General features: G+C 44.5%; 1 protein-coding gene across 1 annotated transcript; it reads left to right on the top strand.

The window, feature by feature from the left end:
• The first annotated feature begins 2,166 nt into the window (after positions 1-2,166).
• TTR (transthyretin) lies at positions 2,167-10,838 on the top strand. Its single transcript, XM_083186251.1, has 4 exons — positions 2,167-2,232; positions 6,066-6,211; positions 7,668-7,803; positions 10,710-10,838. The coding sequence occupies exons 1-4, from the start codon at positions 2,167-2,169 to the stop codon at positions 10,824-10,826; spliced, it is 465 nt and encodes a 154-aa protein (XP_083042377.1). The 3' UTR covers positions 10,827-10,838.
• The last annotated feature ends 15,532 nt before the right edge of the window (positions 10,839-26,370 follow it).

Here is a 26,370-nt window from a genome sequence, read left to right as displayed (position 1 = left end):
GGCAAACTGGGCAGGACCTCAAAGCAAGGGGTGAGGCATGACATGAATGGGGTGTGGCCTCACAGGAAGTGCTGTGGTCTCACAGTAAGTGTTTCTTCATTGTAGTACTTCATTAGAGAGACTTTGATATTACAGTCTTGTTTTTAATTGTAAAAGAAACAACAATGTACCTAAATTAATTGGGAAATACTGGCTAAATGCTGTTATCATTTTCAGTTACTAAAATAATGACAGTTAAATAGACATCATAGCAAGTATTTGAAATAGTTTACAGGGCCATTTAGCTGCATGCACATCTTTGTGTACCCCTGCCCAATTCCAACTCAGCCGGTTCATGGACACTTCTCTCCTTGGGTCAGATGCACTAAGCACTACAGTAAGTGATAAAATGGAGAGTGATAAACAGCCAACCAATCAGCCAGACTGTGCTTGAAAAATGTCAGGCAGGAGCTGATTGGTTGGTTGTTTATCACTCTCCATTTTATCACATTTATTCGCCGTCCCTTTCGCACCTAGGCACCTTTTGGCAAGGGCCACGGGGCGGCGGCAAGGGGGCACGCTCATGAGAATGCCCATGCGGGGGGCGGGCAGCTGATGTCAGCTGCCCACCAGCCTCCCGTACAGGGTGCCTGCAGATCTAAGACACCACAGAGGTGTCTTAGGACTGTGAGCACTCGCAAAATCATTCGATGGTCGGCAACCATCGAATGATTTTGACCCCGCATGCAAGGCTGCGAAAGGATGTATATGCAAAACTACCATTCGGATGCGTGCGTGCTGGTGAACTCGTCGGGCGAGGAGGGCGGGTGGTGTTTCAATGACTCGCAAAGCTGCGAAATTTGCAGCTTTGCGAGTCACCCAGAATAAGGCCCATATTCGCAATTAGCAAAATCTCCACAGTCTGAGTGTGTCCTGTAGTGGTTAGCATTACTGCCTCCCAGCACTGTGGTCATGGGTGTGATTCCCACCATGGCCCTAACTCTGTGGAGTTTGTATATTCTCCACATACTTGGGTGGGTCTACTACAGGTCCCTCAGTTTCCTCACACAATCCAATCCGAAAATATACTGTTAGCTTAATAAGCCCCAACAAAAATGTACATGGGCCAAGTGTTTCTAATCTGCTATCAAATTCTCTGAATTGGACCCATTAGGCACCTTGGCGTATTGGTGGCATCTCCACGGCAGTTGCATATTTCTAATGGATGCAATGTACACAGTGTACAAGGGCCCCTGAGTCCCAAGGGGGCCCACACTGCATCCATTTTTTAATACTTACCCCTCCAGAGGGGTGCTGAACCAACATGGTACCATCTGATTGGCATTATGGCCCTTATTCTGGTTTACTCGCTCTGGTGCGAATTCGCAACCTTGCGAGTCAACCAGTTCCCGCCCTATGAATGGTGGTACGCCGGCCTCCTTCGCACGCCGGGTATGTTCGCAAGGATCAAGAATGGATGTTTAACATAAACATCCATTCGCATGCCAGTGGGAACCTCCCCCTTCTTTCCATGGTTGCCAACCATCGAATGATGTTGAAGGTGCACGCATATGTAAGGGTGGTCCAGACCACTCGTACATACACGTGTAGAATTCCAGGAAATAGGGTAGGCAACTGACATCCGGTTATGTCAGTTGTCCGTGTGCATCACGAACGCATTAGCATGTGTATACGCAAGAGCGAATCAATCAGAATAAGGGCCTATAGGTGGGACAAGTGACTTTCTTTTGGTCATAAGCCAGTTTTGCACACGCAGAAGGACACAGCAAGAGGGAATGAGATTTCTATAGAACATGGTATTGCTTATTGCTAATGTCTCTATCAATCTATTCAGCAGTGGCCCAGTTAGATTTACAGCTGTCCAATAATACTACATTAATCACAGCAGGAATCAGTGTTACTTGTTATCATTCCTCTATAAATAATCTATACATGTAAATATAAAGAATCAAAACTACAAAACAGTTAAAAGAATGTCTGCTCATTGCTAATCTATACAAACAAGGGCAATGTATGAGTTACTTATTTTACTTATTGATTACTAAGTAAATACCCTGAATCAGCAGGTTTGTCATTATATAGGCACTGCTATGCATCTTATTGGTCTCAGTATCAATTCTGCAGCCTGATTGCGTTATTTTGGCATCAGAATATTGTGCGCGAAGAATGGCTTATTTTAATTTTGTCGCTTTATTGGCTGCAATTTTAGTGTTTTCTGATGTTGTCCAACAGGTAAGTGACTTATCTGTCTTTGTATTACGTTGTAAACTGCATCCATACTGTATGGCTCTTAGATACAGGGCACAGCTTGGTGCATTGTACTGCTTGCGCCTGAGTTTTGCACAACCCCTTGTGCTCAGGGATGGAACAGAAAGGGCTATTTCATACGCTCCGGCTGGTGCCGGGCGGCAAAACTCTGCACGGCCAAAAGTCATGCCCTACACTTGTCCCACAGTGGACAGCTGATGTGTCCTTTCACGCGGGAGGGTCGGGGTCCGGGAGCCGGGTTGCAGCCAGATCTAACCACTGGAAAGGAGGGCTGCCGGGCAGTGGCCATCCCGTCCAATTGTGTCAGGGCTGTTTCACACGCTCCAGCTGACGCCGGGCGGCGAAACTCCACATGGCCAAGAAGCCATGCCGCGCTGGCGTCCGGGCCGTGACCGACCCGCGTGAATGGACACAATCCTGTCCATTGTTAACTACTGTGCGGAGTTTGGCTGCCTGGTGTCAGCAAGTGTGTGTGAAACAGCCCTCAGTGTTTGTAGATGGCGATGGGGGCCTTTCACACACACTGGTCGTTTGGTGTCACGGAGCCGGTGCATGTGAAAGGAACAACTGTCAGGCAGAAAGCCAGACAAAGTTTGTCCGGCTTTTTGCTGTCCGGTTAAAACTGGTGTGTGTGAAATAGCCCAAAAGCTCATGTTCGGCTGCAGAACAGTGCTATTGTTTGGTGTAACTTATTTGAAATATGTTGCTAATCATGTAAATACTGCAACAACAGAAGATGATGAGTGATGTATATTTCCAGTAGACACATCTACAGTATATGGTAGATTAGATGCGTGTGACTCCAAACATAGACACTGAAATGTTACTGAGCAACTTCTGTAAGTACAGTGTACATGTGACTCTAATGCAGGATTGAGCAATGTGTGTACCTCTAGTTGATTGGAACTACAAGCCCCAGCATGCTAGAGCTTATTTCTGCTTGAATAACTACAAAACTGTATTTCTCTGTAGAAACTCAGAATTTCAGAACATATTTTTTTTGCATTTTATCTATTGTTTTATCATGTAAATAAGCATTTGAATTAGAGATGTGTGGGTTCAGTTTTATATGGATTTACTCGGTTCTCAAAGCCGGATCTTATTGGCTATCCAAAACAAGTTACAGCCGATAGCCAATAAGATCCTGCTTTGAGAAGCAAAGTGGTTTCTGGGTTTTTGACACAGAATATAGGCATGCTGCATATCATTTTAATTTGCAGAGATGCTTGTGCATCTTATTCACATATAGATGCAAATGAGACACATTTTCTGCAAGAAAATGCATCTGAGATGCACAGGAACTGTCAGCTCTTGTCAGGCATCTCCCTCCATGTGTAAAATCAAATGCTTGCAACTGTTTGATGTAGTTAGGTACATTCTAGCACAGTATGTGTCATGTATGCCCCTTTTAGAAAGTAACAACAGGACTCAAGGTGCGTTACAGACATCAAAACAACGCACATAATACATAGGATTTAGGTATTACAATAGATTAATAGACAATTCACACAGACATAAAAGAAAGGCTTGAAAGCACAGTAGGCACAATGCAGTGTTGGTGCGGGCATTTTGAATAATAACTTCCATGGGTTGTGTATTCCACCCTAACAAGGTACTAGGTGAGACCAGGGCCATCGAGAAGCAGGAGTGGGTACTTTTTACACGAGTCCAGGTCTGATTCAGGGGCCCAGGTCCCTCGCTCCGCTCCCCTGCTGCAGGGAGCCGGGCAGTGGGAGTAGAGGACAGGCTGCTGCAGCACAGCCTTTCTCCCCAGCTCAGTACATGTGTCTGCTCTCTCCCAGAATGGGTGTCCCACCCGCCAGACAGATGGTGACCCACACCTCTGCCTATATTTTTTATGGGACGTGGTCACGGCGGCAGCTCTACGCTACGCTGACAACGTAGCCTAAGCTACGTTGTCAGCGTAGCCAGCGCCGTGAAACTAAACTGGGAGCAGGGGAGCAGAGTGAGGGTTTTTTATACGGGATGCAGTTAAAATCCCGGCGGTCTGGATCCCGGCATTCAGAATCCCGACGCCGGAATCCCGACCGCCGAAATTCCGACACATTCTCCCTCCGTGGGTGTCCACGACACCCCTGGAGGGAGAATAAATTAGTGTGCCGAGCGTAGCGAGGCACCAGGCCCGCTGCGTGGCGAGCGCAGCGAGCCCGCAAGGGGGGGCGATCCATGTCCCCCCCCTTGTCGGGATTTCGGCTGTCGGGATTCCGGCGTCGGGATTCTGAACGCCGGGATCCCGACCGCCGGGATTCAGTACTGAATCCGTTTTATACTTACGGTCCATTCCCGCTGCGTTCTCCGGCCGGCGATCCCCGTGGCCCCGGAGTCAGCTTTCAGTCTCCCTCCTCCATGACACTCCCCGGCGCCAGCAATGTACGTAATTCAGCGCATTGCCACTGGGGGAGCATCACTTTATAAAATCAACTCCACGCCGGCGTGGATACTGGGGGTATGACATGGATATTGCGGATATTAACCATTGTGTAGTTTCAGGGCTCCAGAAACAGATACGTAGTTTACATAGCCAGCATAGTGCTGTATTGGTGTTCTCAATACAGCACCACGTTACTGCCGCCCTGAAACTAATCAAGTACCAAGTAACAATGTTTTCATGTCAAATCAACTGCTTTCACATAGTTTTACCTGTTACAATACCTGTAAGTTGTATATATTTGCCTGGCCATGAAATATAGCAGACAAATGTAGGATTTCACTCATATCTATTATATACATCTCCAATGGATGAATCGCACAGCACAGATGTTTTGGATCTGAGTAATGGTACATTAATCACTCTGTGGGGTCATTGCATTATAACAAACAAAATACGATCATAATTTATATGATACAATAAAGGGAATCAATAATTATGGTTAAACAATTCTGTATTAACCAGTGTGAATTAATAGGCTGATAATGTATATGTCAACAGTCAATAGGTGGTATTCCCTAATATATGTTCCTCTGGATAGTAAATAAAGAATATGTTAAAAAAACATGTATCACCCATTTGTGTGTTGGTTATTTTCATATTGACCACCTTTGAACCTGTCTACTTTAAGCACTGTCAACCTTTCATCGTGGACTTTTTACCCGTATAGACTTATTGCATGTCAATCGTATGCTGACAACCTGTATACTTCCGATCTACCATCCGGATACCTGCCTAAGCAGCACTAGTTGTCAGTGTACAAAAGCAACTAGCCATATTTATATGTAGTGACCAGAATTCTACACCTACATATACATATTACTCCCACCTTTTCTAACCCAGGCTGTTGCAGATATTGTACACCTGGGCAGGGTGCTGACAGGGGGTGGTAGGTACTACTTACCCAGGTGCAGACTGCTTGGAGCATTTGACATATCAGGCAGTAAGAAAGTGCTAGAGATGACCAAAAGCAGTCTGTTCATGTCGACCCATGTAACCCTCCCGTCCTCGAGCCGTGTGCACGGGTACTATTTGTATAAGAAAAAATCAGGAGGGGGCATGGTCACATATGTACTAAGATGTAATAAGCTTGAAAAGTGATAAAATAGAGAGTGTTAAACCACCTGCCAATCAGCCCCTAACTGTCATGTCACAGGCTGGGTTTGAAAAAGGACACGTACAGTAGGAGCTGATTGGTTGGTGGTTTATCACTTTCCATTTGATCACTTTTCAATGCTAAGTTGCCCAAAGTGAGAATTCAATGTGCTTATGTTATTGACTTCATATGAACATTTACAAGATAAAATGTTTCCTTTTACAAATATATATTTCTTTTTGGCTTCTGAAGGCGCATGGCTCACACGGGGAAGCAGATTCTAAGTGCGCTCTGATGATAAAAGTATTGGATGCTGTAAGAGGGATCCCAGCATCTAACCTACGTGCCAAGTTTTTCAGACAGAAAGAGGACAAAACCTGGGAACTGCTTAATACTGGGTAAGTAACTGGCACCAACATGATGTGTCAAAAATACATTTTATACTATATAGTGTAAAGGTGTGTACACACATGGTGCAATTTGGTCGCTGAGCAATTTTGGCTTAATATCTCTCAACAATATATTGCTAAGCGACCATATTGCTCAGTGTAGCAATTCTGTTTTTATTTTTATTTTTATTCTATAAACCTATTAACATTTATGTAAAAACACTTTTGGAATGGAACTATTCGTTTACTAATTACTGCTCCTGAGAAATAAAGGAAATGTACAACCAATCAATTGAAGAAGCTGGTTGCTATGGACAACTTCTTCATGTGTCCTCTTTATAAGGTTTGATACATCTACACAAGTGCTAAATATCCTCACAAAAATAATAAATGGCCAGAACAATGCCAAAGCCATACCATTCTGTACACATTACTCATCGTGTGCATTACTAGAATGTCACAGACACATTTTCCCAGATTAAGCTTTACTTTACCATATTGTCCTTTTAAATCATTCTCTGACCTGCAGGGTAACTTTGCTAACACTTCTTAAAATGAAATCAGGTGATATTGCAACCAAACAGATTCTGGGGGGTATTCAACAAGAATGGTCGGGCTGTGCACATGTCTGCGCATTTGCAAGCGCTGGCTGCGTGCACCCACTGCGAATAGTGGGATCGCTAGGTGCACGCACCCAGGACAGCAAGCGGGGGTGGAGAGGGGCGTGGGGTTGCGGGCAGCCTCATTACCATATGGGAACGCCCAGCGTTTCATGGGCATTCTCATGGTAATGAGGCTGTGACACATGTGGGGGTTGGGCAGCTGACATCACCGGATCTCAGCTGCCCGCCCATTTCCTCCCGCAGAAATTTAAAAATCATTTAGCAAATGCATAACTAATAAAACTAATTTTTTTAAGGGTAACATCCCTGGATGGAGGGATTACGTCGACATGGACACCGTATAAGTGTGCCGTGTCCCCGCGCATAACTCTCATGCTTCTGGCACGGTGCCTTGTTATGTTCGGCACACTCTTTTATTCTCTCTCCATGCCCTAGTTGATGGTATGGTATGAAAAGCCGCCTTCGTTGGAAAAACCTTGTCAACTTTTGGCATGTCGACTTAAATAATGTCGACCTTTATAGGTGTGGACCTATGGCCTGTTGACCTAAGTGGGACACCCTTAGGTCAACAGGCCATAAGTCCACACCCAATGTATGTCAACCAAATATAGATGACCCAACGCCCATATCCCGTTTTTGTACAATCAGAATCCATTGTTATTAATGCAAAGTGAGTTCTGTGATTATTTTGTTATATGATGCTCACTATTTTATTTTCAGAACTCTATGCTTTTTCTAATAAAAATGTAAAAACTGTATTGTTGAGTAAAGAAGTAAACTGGAATATAGAAATGTACAAATCATTTAGCAAATGCAGAACTAATAAAACTATTTTTTTTAAGGGTAACATCCCCGGATGGAGAAATCCACAGCCTGACCACTGAGAAACAGTTTGTAGAAGGAGTATATAAACTGAATTTTGCAACCAAGACTTTTTGGAGCAAGCTTGGCCTGTCACCATTCCATGAATATGTTGATGTAAGTGTGTAATACAGACATTCCTCACTTAACGACCGAGTTCTGGTCCTATGACCCGGTCATTAAGCGAATTGGTCCTTAAACAAACCTAGGTACTCTTTACCTAGAAGGGCGGCCATCGCGGGCATCGCATGTACCAAAAAATCGCATGCGATGCGACCGACGCGATTACCGCGATTTCCCATAGAGAACAATGTTAAATGTCCCAATTGACCCGATTTTCCATAGGGAACAATGTTAAATAGCCACCCTGAAGTGTGAAATGGCCCCCCCAATTGTTAACGCCACCCCACGATCAACGTCAACCCAAAGCGTGGCGAGCGCAGCGAGGCCGCGAGGGGCGGCGGTACGCGTCCTCCGACCTTTTCATACCCCCACTATCCACGTCGGCGTGGAGTTGAGAATAGAAAGTGTGGCGAGCGCAGCGAGCCACCAAGCCCGAAGCGTGGCGAGCGCAGCGGACACCTGTGAAGCCCGCGAGGGGACGCGTATACCTGTGAAGGTGTCCGCGTCCCCTCGAGGGGCTCACTGCGCTTGCCACGCTTCGGGATTGGTGGCTCGCTGCGCTCGCCACACTTTCTATTCTCAACTCCGCGCCGACGTGGATAGTGGGGGTATGAAAAGGTCGGAGGATGCGTACCGCCGCCGCTCGCCACGCTTCGGGTTGACGTTGATCGTGGGGTGGCGTTAACAAATGGTGGGGCCATTTCACACTTCAGGGTGCCTATTTGGCCTTTGTGGGCCATTTAACATTGTTCCCTATGGAAAATCAGGTCAATTGGGACATTTACATTGTTCCCTATGGGAAATCGATTTTTTTTCCCTTACGATGCCCACGATCAAAATCTAGGTAAAGAGTACCCAAACCTATATAAAACCCCTTAATACTTCTGAGACGCGGGTCGCTAAACAGTCTGGGTGGGTCTTAACTGTGAGAGGCTGGGCGGGCAGGTTGTAAATCCGAGCATACAGGGTCGTCAGTCCGAGCAGTCACAGCGTGGATGCTAAACGAAGACCGGGTCGTAAGTCTGGGTGGTCGGTAAACAGGTAGGTCATTGAGTGAGGAATGTCTGTATGTAAAAAATGATATATAATCCACTGATTTCATTATATTTAACGCCTTCGCTGCTGAACCTTTTTTTTTTTCGAATAAGATTTTTATTAAACAATATACATAGTACATTAAATATGTAGAAAATAAACATAAAATGAAATACAAACTTTTCATGTACAATTCACAGTACCATACTAATAAAGTCTAGACTTTGGATCATGAAATAAAGATTAAACAAGTCAGAGATTTAGTGAACTATCATAAAGCAATTATCTAGGATGTAATATGAGCCATATATAAGATAGGAAACAAGGAAAGAATAGACTTGCAAAGTAGCATCACAGAACAGAAAGAGAGGGAGAGGTAAAGGGGTGTGGTATGGGACTCCGACAGTCGGGATCCTGACAGTCATTATCCCGACGTCGGGATCCCGACTGCCTGGAGTCAGACAGCATGGCGAGCGCAAAAAAGCCTCTTGCAGGCTCGCTGCGTTCGCCACGCTGTGGACATGGTGGCTCGCTACGCTACGCGAGCCACCTATTCTATTCTCTCTTTATGGGGGTCGTTGACCCCCACGAGGGAAAATAGCGGGTGGCCGTCGGGCACCCGGCTGTCGGCGTTTTGACAGTCGGGATCCCGACGTTGGGTAAACAACTGTCGGGAACCCGTCCGGCACCCGAGGTAAAGAGAGAAAAAGAGAGAAAAAGCTTCACACCCAAAGAAAAAAGAACAGGGACCTTCCGTGTAAGGAAAGGGGGGTAAACTCTCACATGTATCATCTCAAAGTTTTATAATGTTCAGAATCATTGTAAATGGGTGCCAGGGGGTTGTAAAATTTTGCCTTCTACTGCCACTTTTGGAGTTATTCACATTTTAACTTTGATATCAATATATATGAAGAGGCATTGGGAGGGTGGCTCCGGTGCTGGGGCCCTGAAGCCCTGAAGGCATACAAAAAAACTGTATTATCTCAGGACCCTAAAAAGGTCACATTTTCCAGATCAGTAAACAAGTGCACCGGTGTATTCATTACTCACTGACGCATTCACAATTTAAACTAATTATTTCACTTATGATTCTCTGAGGAGACTTGGAAAACATGAACTGTTTGGGGTCCTGGCAACTGTGTTTAAGAACCTGTGCTTTTAAGTAGTGGTTCTTGCACTTGGGGACTAACCCCTGGCAACGAGCATGTAACCCCTGGCAATGAGCATGTAGGTAAAAATATTATAACTAATGTTTTTTGGCAGGGGGGTGCAAAAATTCTACTTACACTACACAGGTGTATTTATTATGACCAGATGTATCAAGCTACAAAAGTGATAAAATGGGGAGTGATAAACAGCCAGCCAATCAGCTCCCAACTGCTATGTTACAGGCTGGGTTTGAAAAAATGACAGGTAGGAGCTGATTGGCTGGTTGTTTATCACTCTCCGCTTTATCAGTTTAGAAGCTAGATACATCTGGCCCTCTGTGAGAAGACATAGAAAACAGGAATGTGGGGTCCCGTTCTTACGGGTCCGAATTTGGCCCTGTTATCGATGGTGGGGGGTCTCTGCATGTGTGAGTATGAGTGCGTGAACACCTTCACATGGGCAGGGGAGGGGGCAGGCAGGGAGCGGCAGCAGGGGGAACGCCCAACATTTTAGGGGTGTCACCATGAAAACGCTGGGTGTTCCCCTGGGACCGCAGGTGGGTTTTACATTGCAGTTGTCCACTAGGGGTGTAAGAATTTTCCTTAGAGAGTAATGCTGACCACACAGACCATCTAGATTGTGCCATTTCCCTTGTACCCCATTAATCAATGAGACAAACGTCATCTAACTACACAGATTTGTTGCTTGTGTTCCAGGTGGTGTTTACTGCTAATGATGCCGGTCACCGTCACTACACAATTGCTGTGCTCCTCACTCCGTATTCCTTCTCTACAACGGCTGTGGTCACTGAGCAACTGGAAGAACACGAGTGACTTACTGTACTGTGTGAATGATCTCCTCTTGTATTCCGTGTAATGCACACATCACATATTTTGTAACTAACATTATTCTTTTTTTTTTATTTTTACCTTTTCAAATCACTCGGATGTCCATAGGTTATGTTAACCACAATTTGAATTAAAGTTTCTTCTAACATAACAGGTTTCTATCACTTTTCTACCAGGTTTATTAGTTATTATAGGAATGCCGGCACTGGGCCTCAATAAGGAAGAGAAATCCATTACGGTGCAGCACAAATACCCTGTTGTGGGGACTTAAGGTATATCGGCAACAACCGGTGCCAGCATCGGCTGGCAGGGACAGGACAGGGGCATAGCCCTTGTTCTGAAATAGTACAAATAGACTGTGCTGCACAGTCTATTTCTACATTCAATTCCAATTCTGTGGGGTAACTCATTGGGATTGAATGTGATTGGTGCAACGCGCATTTGACTGTATATAGTTAAAATCAATAGTGCAAATCTACACCATGTTTAAACAGCATTATATGGTGTATTTGTTGGTAAACAAAATAAATGCACATGCAAATAGGCTGAATAAGATAGGATGACCATATCCTTATAATGTACAACATAGGCACAGTGCTGAGTCTAGTTATGTAGAGGTATAGTAATACCAGATTTCAGTCTGAGGAGGGAGGTAAATGTGAGATAGGCACATTCTTAGGGAAAGTTGGGGAGCACAGGTCTTTCCGCTCAGCAAAATTACTGGATTTGGTACTTGTGTAATATCTGGGCGCCCAATTTTTTTCATCGGGTCGGAAAAATTGGTCGCATGCGATGCGATCTAATGTTAAATGGCCCCTGAGACCCGATTTTACATTGGGTCCAATTTAAATGCCCCCCAGACGCGTTACGCATCCTCCGAACTTTTCATACCCCACTATCCATGTTGGCATGGAGTTGATTTTATATAGTGTGGCGAGCGCAGCGAGCCACCGAGCCCGAAGCGTCGCCACGCTTCGGGCTCGTATGTCGTGTCCCCTCGCGGGGCTCGCTGCGTTCGCCACGCTTCAGGCTCGTATGTCGCGTGCGCTCGCCACGCTTCGGGATCACTATATTAAATCAGCTCCATGCCAACATGGATAGTGGGGGTATGAAAAGGTCGGAGGACACGTAACGCATCTGGGGGGCATTTAACATTGGACCCAATGTAAAATCGGGTCTCAGGGATAATTTAACATTGGATCCAATGTAAAAATCGGGTCGATCGCATCGCGTCGCATGCGATGCAACCGATTTTTCAGACCCGATGAAAAAATCCTTTGGACTTCACAAAAATGACTACGCAGACACAATCAGCTCCAACATTTCAGATTTTTCTCCATTTTCAAGGATAGAACCAATTCTTTGAGTGCAGCACCCGGGCAGTTGTTATATATATATATATATATATATATATATATATATATATATATATATATATATATATATATATATATATATACACATACATACATACATACATACATACCACATGAAAAGCCTGAGACCTCACAGTCCCATTGCTGCCTATGATTAAAAACCCTCCCATGACTAGGCTGCTGCTACTGCTGTTCTCCATGGGCCTGATAAGCATGTAATGAGCTCCACCAATCAGAGCTCAGCACAAAGTTTCAGCCTCTGCGCTCTGGTGCAAAGTGTCATGGGACTTAGTCAACTCCCAGTAATGCACTGCACACTTATGCAATCAGTGTACCTTGGCTCCTGATGCTCAGCACCATTAATCATTGTCATATTGGCAGATAGGTGAAGCTGCAGCATTACCACACTCCCATGCACAAAACCTTTAGCTAAAAAAAAAAAGCATGAAAACCACAGGGGGCCCCTAGCTAGAGGGGGGCCCAGGGGTACTGACCCCTTGTGCCCCCATTATAATCCGGCCCTGTGTATGTATGTATGTATGTATGTATGTATGTATGTATATATATGTACCTGGGGGATATCAGTTCTCATATTAAAATTTATCTGGAACCCCTTTTTGTGCTTTTTTGCATTTAGCAATGTAACAAACAGATTCATCCACAAATTGTTTTACATGTAATAAAAATAACCTTTCTCTTTCAATGTTACAATTGCCCTCAGGCAATTTTCATCAGCAATACAGACATTAACATGTATACAAACATTTATACTCACAAGCAAACTGTTCAAACAGCCTGCCTCCGCCTCTGCAACATCCGGGACCCAGGTAGAATGACATCACGAGTCACGTCACATGGCCACACCAAGGGCTCACCTAGTTGCTAAGCAACATAACAACAATAACGCCTGCCCTCCAAATAGAAGTCATTTCCGTCACATGTTTTAAGTGACGGCATCTCTAGCTCCTATATGGATGCTAATTTGTTCTTTTATGTTTGTTATTTTTATTCCTGTTTTTTTTTTTTTTTTCTACCATTTGTAGATTGGTCTAAACAGAGACATACTCCTGCCCAATTTCAACTGCCATATCTCTTTTGTCGGTTATTAATGCTGTTTTCTGAACAAGGTATTCCATGGTTAAGTTTCTAAGCCTTAGGGTGGGATGTATTAAAATACATTGACGCCCAACCGCAGCGATGCTAGCGCATATGTATTAACATATGCGGCTAGCATCGCAGTTCGGTGACGGAGGTCTCATCCCGGCTGTCCCTGGCGCCTCCTCCTCCGCCCCGCAGCCGGAAGGATATATGGCTGTGACATTCTGCTAGGGGGAGGAGGAGTTTTACAGAGGATGAGGAAGGCGTCTGCAACGAGGGGTGGCGGTCTGCGATAGAAGCCCATCGGCTTCTAAAGGGTATCGCCACCCAAAGGTGGCGATACCCTGCCCTGCGATGGCGCGGCTGTCAGGTATTAGTACATTTAAAAATTAAGTGAAGCTCCCGAAAACAGGGGTTTTACTGCATTTTCCACCTTAGTACATCCCGCCCTCAATGTGAAAGGCCTTAACTCGCCTCGTAAGCAGCGTTTAGCTTTAAAATACTTTGCAGATCACAAAGTAGAATTCGTAGCAATCTAAGAAATGCACTTCCCCTTACAATCTCCTCCACAGTTGTCTAATCATAACTATCCTGTGTCTTATACCTCCTCTGGCAACAGAGTTGCCATTTTATTTCATAAAACCTGATCCTTTAAACTGGAAAGTAAATGGATGGACAACAATGGTAGATACCTTATTTTAGTGGTAAAAATAGGATCTCGCTTGGTCACCTTAGTGCCCTATATGCCCCCAACTCCAGACAACCCTGTTTTCTGAAAACCTTTCTTAAAAAATAACATGATGTCAAGAAGGGTGAGAATTTTTATTATGGGAGACTTTAATTTAGCACCTGACCCCATTCTAGATAAATCTACAACCCCGGATAAATGTATTAACAGTACCACTCGCTCTTTGGCTGCTTCCTTCTCCCAATTACTAGCTAAGTTTGTCCTCTATGACACCTGGAGAATTAGAAACCCTGGCTCTAAAGATTATTCCTACATTTTGCAGTGCATAAATCCTATTCACGAATAGATCTTTTACTTACTGATAAATGGTCTTTACAATCAATCCCATCGGTTCAAATATTACCTATAACCTGGTCAGATTATGCCCGCCTCTTATAGTCTTTGTCTCACACTATGAATAACCCTCCCCCTAGAAGTTGGAGGTTGCAAGAATATATTTTAAAAGATGAGGGTAGACTCTCTATCCTACAAGACACTTTGTCTTCTTACCTAGAACTCAGGGCCGGTGCAAGGTTCCCCAGCACCCTAGGCAGAATGTCAGCTTACTGCCCCCCTGCCGGGATGGAGGAGCCCAGTTAAGGTGTAACACAACATGTGGGGGGAGGGACAAAATGGGGACGGGAGGGAAAGAAGGGACACAGCCTGGGAACAAGAGGCGGTAACACAGAACATGAAGGGGGAGAGACGTAGCGGAGAAACACAGAACCTGTGGACATAGGGGTGACACAGAACATGGGGTGTGACACAGGACATTTGCACATAGGGGGGTAGAGAGGGGGAGGAGGGACATAATACCTAGGGGAGGGGATAACACAGGACAAAGGCACATGAGGGGGGAAACAGGGTAGGGTGAACACATGACCTTGACACATGGGGGTGGGAGAGGGAGAGGAGGGACACAGGAATGGGGACATGAGGAGAGAGGAGTGGAAAGACACAGGACCTGGCACATGAGGAGGGAGAGAGATGGGACACAGGACCTGGGGACCATAGGCGATTAGGTGAAGATTAAGCCACCCCAGGAGTGCCAGGACCGCAGATTGCAGATATTTATATATGCACACACATAATTACACAGTACACAGTAAGTGCCTAAACAGAGTGTTCTATATTTTTTCAATTCTACATCCCCTTACCTGGACCTAGTTTGTACAAAGAGTTGGATGGAGAGGACGAGTGGCCAGTTTGGTCGGGTGAGGTTAATTCTTGGCTGACCCCATTCTAACTGTGGAGCACAGCACTTCCTTCCTGCACAGAGATAGGTGACCCGATAGCTCTGCCCCCGACACACCGCTGGCCGGGAGCACTGAAAGACAGTCTCAGTCTCACTGGAACATGAGAGGAGGTGGGGGCGGGAACACGAAAGTGACTGCTAGCGCTGCCCCAGCTATTAATTTAAGAGGCATGTTGCACATGTCAGTCAAACAGGCAGCTGCTGAACATCCATTGTGCTACTGCATGCACAGAGCGGAGGAGATGTGCGGTACTTTACCTGACCGCACATCGCTCCTCTCACACAGCGCCTTTGTCATTGTGCACATGCACAGGAGTGGCGGAGGAAGTTTGGGTGGTGGCGGAGGGAGGTGATAAAGTGGGCAAGCTATCTCCTTACCTTCACAGAAGTCAGGACTTCTGCTGCTGCTGGACTCCTGTTCGGCCCCTTAGGTCCCGGCATGCGCGAATTTAGGGGGGAGGGGGCTCAATCTGTGTTGCATCATGTGTAAGTGGTGGGTATAATGGGGTCTACTATTTTGTTGCATAATGTGTAGAAGTCGTATATGGTGTGGTACACTACACTCAAGATTATGCCCCCTTTTGAGTGGCCCCACCCCCTTTTTCGGCGCACGCACAAATACATACTTCACTGTTAATGCCAAGGTAGGCCTGCGTACTTTCAATGCCAGGGCCAATTTTTAATCCCATTCCCACCCTCTATCTGCTCTCCTCCTCTCTCTCTCTCTGCTCACTGGCACCACCCTGGCACCACTAACACCCCCCTCCCCTATCTTGGTGCCCCCCCCTGTCATTTTTTCCTGGGTCCCGGCGCCCATAGGTAGCTGCCTAAAGCTGCCTAATAGAAGCACCGGCCCTGCTACAACTTAATAACCCACTTGATACAATCCACCACCAATCATTGGTGTGCTCTTAAGGCGATTATGAGAGGTGCTGCCATCCATGTCGTGGCTCGAGGTGGTTATGAGAGGCGCTGCCATCCATGTCGTGGCTCGTATCTCAAGTTGAAATTAGGAAGTTAAACTAGCTTATGTGCTGGAGCTAACAAAACTAGAATCCCACCATAAAAAGACCCCCAAAGATCTCACCATCCTTGCTGCCCTCAACGAAGCCAAACGGAAGCTCAACAGTATCTCTTGACCAAGCCCAGAGAGCATTTTTAAAATAAAAAAATGTCACATACTGTATTAATAACAACACAATGTGTCTATTTGTAATAAGCATCATAGTTTGATCCTGCATGTCAAGACATCAATTACTGTATATTTCATATATATTTGAACTCCATTTGCAGTTAACCGTGCAGTCTGATCTGGAACACAACCAATAAATACTACCATACCTCACTGGACTGCCCAAAACCTTCAGAACTTGGGAGCAAAGCAGTGAAGGGCCAGGACAGTACCCAGGTGGGAAACCCCTGGAGAACACCCGGTGTGGTATCTAGGGGATGCAGTTAATATCCCGGCGGTCGGGATCCCGGCGTTCAGAATCCCGACGCCGGAATCCCGACCGCCGAAATACCGACATATTCTCCCTCCGTGGGTGTCCACGACACCCCTGGAGGGAGAATAAATGAGTGTGCCGAGCGTAGCGAGGCACCGGGCCCGCTGCGTGGCGAGCGCAGCAAGCCCGCAAGGGGGGGCGATCCACGTCCCCCCCTTGTCGGCATTTCGGCTGTCGGGATTCCGGAGTCGGGATTCTGAACGCCGGAATCCCGACCGCCGGGATTCAGTACTGAATCCGGTATCTAGGGTTCACTGTCCAAGCAGCAGATGCACTGGAGCCACCTACTGCAGGAGTTATAGTTTTGAGGTACCAGGATTTGTAGAACTACTGACAGGGTAACCAGTCCCAGAATTCTGGCAAATACATTTATGTCTTAATTTAACTTGGGACCCAAATCGTTCACTTTGTCCATGGTCACATTACGCAATTATCAATGTTGACAAGGTGTTATGCGCCAAATGAATATCAAATAATATCAAAGTGTGTATATATAAATATATTAGAAACCATTTACAAGCTCTTACATATTTTAGAAATCTATATTAAAAGTAATGTTTTAAAAATGGCCAGCTTGCTGAAACTGTTATATATTCTACAAATGACCCCCATTTTACTCACTAAATCTGATTTATCATCCCTCAATGCCATGATCACCAAATTTATTTGGAACTAAAAAAAAAAAAACAGGATTAGTCTCTATATATTAATGCAAACTACTCAAAGAGGGGGCGTGAATCTACCTAACATTAAATACTACAACCTGGCCTGTCTCCTCCGATTTGCAGTAGATTAGATTGCTAACTCCAACATTTACACAGACATGTCTCTTGATTGCCAACTCTGCTGTCCCATATCTCCTAGTTTTCTTTTACACGCTAAATCTTCTCAATTGAAATCAATGCAGTATGACAACCTCCACCTGTCCTCCACTGTAGTCGCATGGAGGCGAGCCAGAAAATCCTTGTATTAGTGCTACTGTTCCTCCCTCCCTCTCATCAGAAACCTTGAATTCCAGAATGGCAAAGCACTATCTCCCTTTACGGCTTGGCGCTCTTCTGGCGTTCTATCTTTGCGACATTTGTTAAACACTTCTCACACACCATTAACCTTTGATGAATCTATGTCGCTCTTTCATTTACTCCCACAACACAAATTTGTCTACTTTCAAGCTACACACTACCTACACTCTGTTCTAGCTAAATTACAACCCCAGGATATCACAAACCCCCTTGACTCCGTTATTCGCATCTGCACACACTCCATCTCTACAATGTATGCATGCATACATCCTGAGCTGGAAACTGACACAGACCTTCCAGGACTCCACAAGTGGGCTTCACAAACCTCGACTTTGGACCCCAAGACCATTCTATCTACATTCTTATTACATCTTAAACTTATCCCTGCTAGCTCATACCAAGAGATGCCATACAAAATATTTCATAGAGCATATTTCTCCCCTAAACATTGTCACTTAATGGGAACAGCTACCACCTCTGATTGCCCAAAGTATCACTCCTATGATGCAGATCTCCACCATTGCTTCTGGACCTGCCCCCACGTCCAAACTTTTTGGAGATCCTTACACACACCTACGCTACCTCTTCCTTAAAATTAGCCTTTCAACTGAATGAATCTTGGGCATTATTTGGCTATGTCGCGGATCAACTTTCTGTCCCTAAATATGATAAGACACTCCTAGTGATTCTCTCAGCGGTCGGTAGAAAAGCCAACTTACAGCAGTGGATACATATTTTTGGCCCCCTTTCTGGAAATGGCAACCTCCAGATTACTTTTTCTATTTACCATGGACTGGCTGGAGACAGATATATTCAAACCTTACCTCCTAGGACTAAAATGGTAATTCAAGCATGCTTCCAGTCTACCTCATGGTATAATTTACAACTTCTCCAAAATAAGACCCCTATTACAACCTAACTACTAATATCCACGCCACCATCATCTCCCCCCTCTCCCTCTTCTACTCTTCCTTTCCTTTATCTCTCCTTCTTCTGTCTCCTGCTGGATGGTCGAATCGGTCCATGGATGGGTTGATGGCTTGGCTTTAGGAACGGGTGAATGTTTTGTTTTGTTCTGCTTTATTTTTACGGTCTGTTTTACCCTTTTATTTCATGTTATTGTTATATTATATCTCGTAGGAATGATTGGTGACATCGCTTTTTTTATGCAGCTGTCATTGTCAATCCTATAATAATATCTTTAATACCACCACTTAGACACCGAGGCCACCCTATCATGTTTCTAGTCTCTTTTACTTTAAGTTTTTTTATATTTGTTTGGAAAATGAGAAAATGTGGATTGCTCCTCATCTAATATTATTGTCTTATGTCCATTTTATCTGTACATTATGGGCCTTATTCTGCTTGGTGCGGTCCGTTCCGTATTCTTTCGGAACTGACCAAACGCCACGCTGTGCGGACATCCTAAGAACACACGCCCACAGGTCGACCGCATCCGTTCGAACGGACTCTCTAAAGGTGCCCATACACGTTACAATTATTGTATACAATATTGTATACAATATTGCATCTCATAGCATATCGGTTTTGCGATGAGATCAGATGAGATGAGATCTAGTACAAAAGGTATGTTCAGCACATACTTTTTGTACTAGATCTCATCTTATCTGATCTCATCGCAAAACCGATATGCTATGAGATGCGATATTGTATACAATATTGTATACTATAATTGTAACGTGTATGGGCACCTTAAGAAGAGGGTGTGTTTTCAGACTACATCCAAAATGAGCGTGTGCGGTGGGAACACAAAGATTCTGCAAGGTCTTACAGCGTCCGAACGGACGGGAAGCTGCCCGTACGCACCGATTCAGTGTATTTCCGCAAACAACACTACTCTATTTGGAACTCATACATCTGTACACATTTATGCAATTAGGCAACCTCATAAAAAATGGATTATTTTTAATTGTAATCAATTAATTCCTAATTGATACTTAAACACATTACTAGCACTTTAGGTAAACCCTTACATCATGTTAAGTGGTATTAACATGGTCAAAAGTTCTTATGTAATACATTTTTATTTTACCCCCACATGTGTGCTGTTATCGCTGAATGTAAAAGTGAAATGTACATTTATATTTGGTTTACAAAGTTCTGTCCATTGCTTGCAGTGTAAATGTGGGTCAAATAGCAACAATGCAGTCGTGTTTGCAGCATATATTTTTGTATTTAGTAATGGGCCATTTAGGCAGCAATGCTCCCAATTGAACCTATGAAAAGAGTGTAATTAATCACTAACAAGTAGAGGAGTGGAGTGGAGTGTATTGTGTTCAGCTGAGAGTGCTTCAGGTGCGGGCGTACTAATTGGGTGAACCGAATGCCTAGCGCATGAACAAGTGGTCTCCGCAAAGTGAAACTTGCTTATGGAGACCGCATATTTCATGCGTTTTGGGTCGTTTGCAGTCGGTATCGTGTCCGAATGCACGCCTACCACAGTTCGTGCACTCCCTCGTGTATGCCCAGTTTTGACCACTTTGAAACTGCGCCCTTGTGTAGGGCCGAATGACGCCCATATTACGCCCATATTTCCTGAGTCAATTTCGGTGCATATTTCTGGACGGTATTGGTGAGATTGAGTGCGAAGACACTGCGTTGCACATGCGCATTGCGTTGCCTACGCGTGCGCAGACGGCTAAAATGCACCCTCTGAAAGAATTCGGAACGGACCGCACCAAGCAGAATAAGGCCCTATGTGATTGGTGGGGATCAATAAAACATATTTTGGAAAAAAAAAAGTTACGTTTTAAAAATAAACTAATTATACATCAAGAGTGCACCCAAAAAGCATTTTTGTCTCCTGTTTTCCTCTTTGCAAACAAACCCATATATATATATTCAGTTACTTTTACTGAATGCTGGGGGCACCAACAATCCACAACTACTAGAATCAGTCATAAAGTAGTTCTCTAGATTGGTCCAACATAAAATTGATACCATACTGACATTGTCTGTGCGAGTGTACGGATCCCTCCACTCCCTCATTACAAATCTATATTTCCTACCACATGTACATGCACAGACAGACATTCTAGGGATAATTTTTTTGGGGAGCCAATTAACCTACCAGTATATTTTTGTATTGTCAGAGGAAACCCACGCAAGCATGGGAAGAATACACAAACTTCACACCTTATTGCAGGGAAATAAATAATAATACTTAACAAGGCCTTGGCCCTTATTCTGATTGATGCGGACTTTACCGCGTTCTTACGGATCGCGTCTTTACGGCGTCTGCGCATGCGTGGAGAACGCTACGCGCATGTGCCACGCCTTGACTCGGTACCAGTTCGGACAAAGCCCGTCCAAAACTGGTCACCGCAATCAGTCGGGAAATAGGGGCGTATTATGGGCGTCATGCGGAATGACACATGGGCGTAGTTTCAAAGTGGGCAAAACGGGGCGGAAACATGGGCGGACACGGGGGAGTACACTTATGTTGGGGGGCGTACATTCGGAAACCACTCCGAATGCACGCGAGCAAAAAGGGCTGAAATGTGCGGTGTCCACAAGTGTACTATTGCTTTGCGGACACCACTCGTTCATGCGGTAGGCGAACGTACGCCTAATGACTACAACCATTAACACCTGAACCCAATAACAATCTACTCCTTTACTCATTACTCACTAATAGGACGCTTGTCAGTGCTTTAATTGAAACCATTGCACTTCAATTGCTGTAAGGGTTAATGTGTGCTATGCATGTGTTAGGCATGCTTGTAAGGATATATTGGAATCTAATTGATTCCAATTCCAAATAAGCAGTTTTTTATGAGGATAGGTAATTGAATAAGTGGGTCATGTGATGTCTTGCAGAAGATACTTCATAGTGGGTTGTTTGGCGTAAATCCTCCGCTTACGTGCGGTAGCACCGCTTGGCTCCCGTTCGGATGCGGTATTCCCGAGCATACTCTGTAATACTCTGTAATACCGTGCCGAATCGGAGTGTTTCTCCCGCACACGCATGGTTTGTATGTCGTCCGTAAACACGCCCTGTTCTTAAAGAGTGAGTCCGTCCGAATGCGGAGGACACGTGGGCGTTTCTACGGACGATGGCCGCATGCGGCAAAACACCGTGGCGTGCGGACCGCTCCGTAAGAATGCGGGAATATCCGCACAGATCAGAATAAGGGCCCTTGTCTTGTTATGCTATGTTAATAAGTAGGTGCCTCAGAGCAAGTATACATTGCAATGCATAAGTAGTGTTTTCTTTGCAGTGTTTTTCAAAATTAGAAATTACCATTCCCATGTTATTGTAGTATATAAAATGGCCACTAGATGTCAGTCCTTGCTTAACAAATATATAAAATAAATAATTATAAAAATGTTTTTTTCCAAATTTAGCGGGGATATGATTGTCTGCAATTGAAGAATATTGTCAAGACTCCATTGATTTTCTGGCATGATGCTGTATATAGTAGAATGGTCAGGACCTTGAAGTCACCAAAAATCTACCTGAAAAAACACTTCTGACCTCATATTATATTCAGATTTGCAATTGTTAAATATAAAGCTCACTGCATGTAATAACTAGGAGGTTTGCAACTCACCATAGGCAGTTGCAATGTTTGCCATAGGTCCAGAAGATGGTAACCCAACAGTCATAGATATCGGAAGGGTAGAGGAGCATGGGGCAGCTTGCCACCCCTTCCTCCTAACGAGGAAGATACCTAGCTACTGAGTCAGTGTCGGGATGAAGATGAACCCCTTACCAACTGCTCAACCTTCTCCCTCACCACAGACCTTCTCCTCCTTCCTTCAGGGCCCTCCTACCTCCCTGCACCCAACTCTCAGCCCCTATAGTTTGTGGCCAGCTATTGTCGGACACCAAAATCATGGGGTAAGACAAGTCCAGCTACCCCGAAGATGGCCACACTGATAGAATAAGGTGAGCCAAAATGAAAATCTACTTTACACCACCCCCACCCCCTTCTCCAACCTAAAAATGCTGCAGCACCCCTGTCTTTGTGTGCACAGTGGAAACTAGCTGCATCTACTAGCCGCTGCATTAGTATAATGATACAGCCACTACTGCAACTGTGTCCAAATCTGAATGACCCCTTGTGTGATCTTTTAGTCAAAGAGAGTCAAAGTCAGCGGCGGCTGATCACATAGTGGAGGGGGAGTATCGCTAGGCACGTATATACATGTTATCATATATGTAATATGTGCTGGATCAATCCCCCGGGGATAGCCATCATTAAATGTATCAGTCTGGAGAGACAGAGGGTGACAGGGCGAAAGACCATGGGTGACTGGGAACTCCCACGGTAGCGTATTTGTCTTAAATATGGTGATCATACTTCATCATCATATTACTATGCAAATATTATATATATATATATATATATATATATATATATATATATATATATATATAATGGATACCAACATTTTAGAGAAAATATTGTTTCTTTTCCGCTGCTACATTGATGATTTTTTCTTTCTTGGGTAGGATCGGAGAATGCTACAAGATGCTGGGATAATTGAATCATCTTGATACACTTATTAGATTCACTTTAGAAATGAGACTTTCTGGATGTCACAGTTTACACACTGATAGGGGTTATGGCCACAGACTGTATACAAAACTGACCACAATATTGTTGTTTGATTGACATTTTACAATTGCACAAAAAATACAAGTATTGCGATTCCTCAGGGTTTAATGTTATAATTTTTATGAGGCTACAGCAGAAATATAGCAAGCAGGAGGAGGAGTTTGCAGGTGCACACTAAATATATATGCTAGACCTTTTAATATCTTGCTATATTGCATTTGAGGTTATTAGCATAGTAATGGCCATTAGTATGGGCTTGTCCACCGCATCCAGGTTACCTCAATAGGACAAGTCCCTAACACTACTCTGGGACAGGTCCAGGGCACAGGGCCCCCCAGGCCAGCCCAGCAGAACCACCCCATGGCATCACATTAGTGTGAAATTAAAGTGATAGTAAAAGGGATAGGGGAAATTATATGTGATTTACTTAGGTAAGAAGTAATAATAAATGTGAAGGGTGCTACATATATATTAAACAAACTAAAGTGGTGATTGAAAGTGTACGATATGATGCCATGGAGCAGCCCAGCAACAGCAGCCCAAAGAGCCCAGCGCCCCAAACACAGTCCCACAGACCAACACTCAGCATATATGTACAGTAGGACTTTCCCTCATAGTGCCAAGCTGAGGTGTGCAGTCTTGAATGTTGGGACTCCAACCTAATTAAAAACAATCTGGGACAGGTGGGTGGGGTGCTAGTTAAGGAGGAAGGCGTCTCTAGTTCCTTCCAGTGTGTATGAATACACAATATATAGTAAATAGGGGGAGGGGCCCTAAACTGCACACCCTGGACATATGAGGTGCTACCTGCTGAGACTTGTAGTGCAGCAAGCAGGAGGAGGAGTTTGCAGGTGCATACTAAATATATATGCTAGACCTTTTAATATCTTGCTATATTGCATTTGAGGTTATTAGCATAGTAATGGCTATTAGTATGGGCTTGTCCACCGCATCCAGGTTACCTCAATAGGACAAGTCCCTTACACTTTGCACCCGTAGGGCCGGCCGACACGCACGGCTCAATAAAAGCCAAAACCACGCAGAATCAATAGTATACAACCTCTCATCTAAGAACTTCAGCGAGGAGGAATGGAGAGTAATGGAGCATGGGTTATCTTTTGTGCACACTACTGGTTTTGACGAGCTCAGGTGGAAAACTGAACTACATCATTTTGGTAGAGCCCTAAGAAGGAACGAATTCTTTCAGGATCAACCTCAGGTGGCCACCACAGAACCACACCGCGATTTTGTAATTAAAAACAGCAGCTCAGGCTTCAATCCCCCTTCTCAAAACGCGTCGATTATGTCATACACAAGGCTACTGGACGACTCAGTGCAACGATACATTGCTGCCCCTCACCCCACGCACAACAATCTTACCGGTGGGGAGTTACGAGCATTAAAACTACTTGGTAACTACAAGGATGTCGTCTTCAGAACAGCCGACAAAGGGGGAGGAGTCGTTGTTCAGAACTTGACTGATTATACAACAGAAATTAACCACCAGCTGCAAGACACCTTGGTCTATGAGGAATTACAGATCACTCCCACAAGTATATACAAGGCCGAGTTAGATGGGATATTACAAAACGAGAATGCAACTGGGCTCATCTCCAATAAATTTAAGAAAGTCCTCACGCAAGAGCATCCAAGGGTACCAGTGTTCTTTACGGTACCCAAGATACACAAAAGTCTTACCAGTCCCCCAGGCCGCCCCATTATAAGTGCCCGCAACTCTCTCTATGAACCAGTATCGAAGTTCTTGAACAGTATTGTGTAACCGCTTATAGCGAGTCAAAGTAACTACATGAAGGACACTACCACGTTTTTTAAACATTCTGTCAAATCACAGAAGTGTTCCCAAGGACACATGGCTGGTGACCATGGATGTCACCAGCCTCTATACGTGTATACCTGAGGACATGGGATTGAACACCATGAGGGACTTCTTGATTGAAAACAATATGTCCTCCATCGACCTCTCTCTGTTCATGCAATTAATGAAATTAACATTAAACAGAAACTACTTTCTTTTTAATGGGAAATTCTACCGCCAACTGTCGGGGTGTGCAATGGGGAGCTGTGTCACCCCGTCATTCGCCAATATCTTCATGTTCACGGCTGAAAAGCAATTGCTTCACAGCAACCCATTAGCTCACCAAAAGATCCTACTCCTAACCAGATACATAGACAATTTGTTTATGCTCTGGGGGGGTAGTGAGGAGGAGCTCAGGAAGCTGATCATAAACATCAATGAACAGCCTTCCCCTATAAAACTAACAATGGAGTGTTCCCAGATATCAGTGAACTACCTGGATGTAAAAGTGAACATTGAAGACGGCACATTAAAAACCACTTTATTTGTCAAACCAACAGACAGGAACACTACGCTGAAGGCGAACAGTCACCATCCGGTAGCCCTAAAACAGGCATTACCAAAATCCCAGATGTTGAGAGCGGCTAGAATTGTAAGCGAACCAGCATTACTCCCGGGTATTCTGGATGAATTTATTACCAAGTTTACACAAAGAGGTTACGATGATACACTACTTCAACAACAAAAGACTGAAATATTACAACTGGACACAAATTCTCTTCTGGAATCCAACAGTACAAAAAGTAAACAAGAGGAGACCATCCCCTTTGTAACCAGATTAAATAGCAGCAGTGCAGTGTTATCAAGAGCGACCAGGGCATTATGGCCTATTATTAAGACCGACAAGAGCCTGCATGGCCTCAGCAAGAGAAGACCAATGCTCTGCTACACAAAGGGGCAGAGCATAAAAGATGTCATTGTACACAGTGACATCACTGGGTTCGCGGATGTACAACCAAGGACACACTTCTTAACTAAAACTAACGGCTGCTATAAGTGCCTCAATTGCACAACTTGTGAAAACATGGTAACAGGAGGAGCTTACATACATCCCATCACAAAAAAAGTCTAATTGGATTAAACAC

The sequence above is a fragment of the Crinia signifera genome, chromosome 5, assembly GCF_055691185.1.
Source record: "Crinia signifera chromosome 5, ASM5569118v1, whole genome shotgun sequence".
Lineage (NCBI taxonomy): Eukaryota > Metazoa > Chordata > Amphibia > Anura > Myobatrachidae > Crinia > Crinia signifera.
The sequence above is the reverse complement of the archived record's forward strand: the minus strand, read 5'-3'. Positions and strand labels throughout refer to the sequence as shown.

Excerpts from the sequence above, each read along its gene's own strand:
- TTR (XM_083186251.1), top strand. The coding sequence starts at position 2,167 with ATGGCTTATTTTAATTTTGTCGCTTTATTGGCTGCAATTTTAGTGTTT. Across the intron at positions 2,233-6,065 it reads TTTCTGATGTTGTCCAACAG|GCGCATGGCTCACACGGGGA; the intron begins GTAAGTGACTTA and ends TGGCTTCTGAAG. Across the intron at positions 6,212-7,667 it reads TGGGAACTGCTTAATACTGG|GGTAACATCCCCGGATGGAG; the intron begins GTAAGTAACTGG and ends ATTTTTTTTAAG.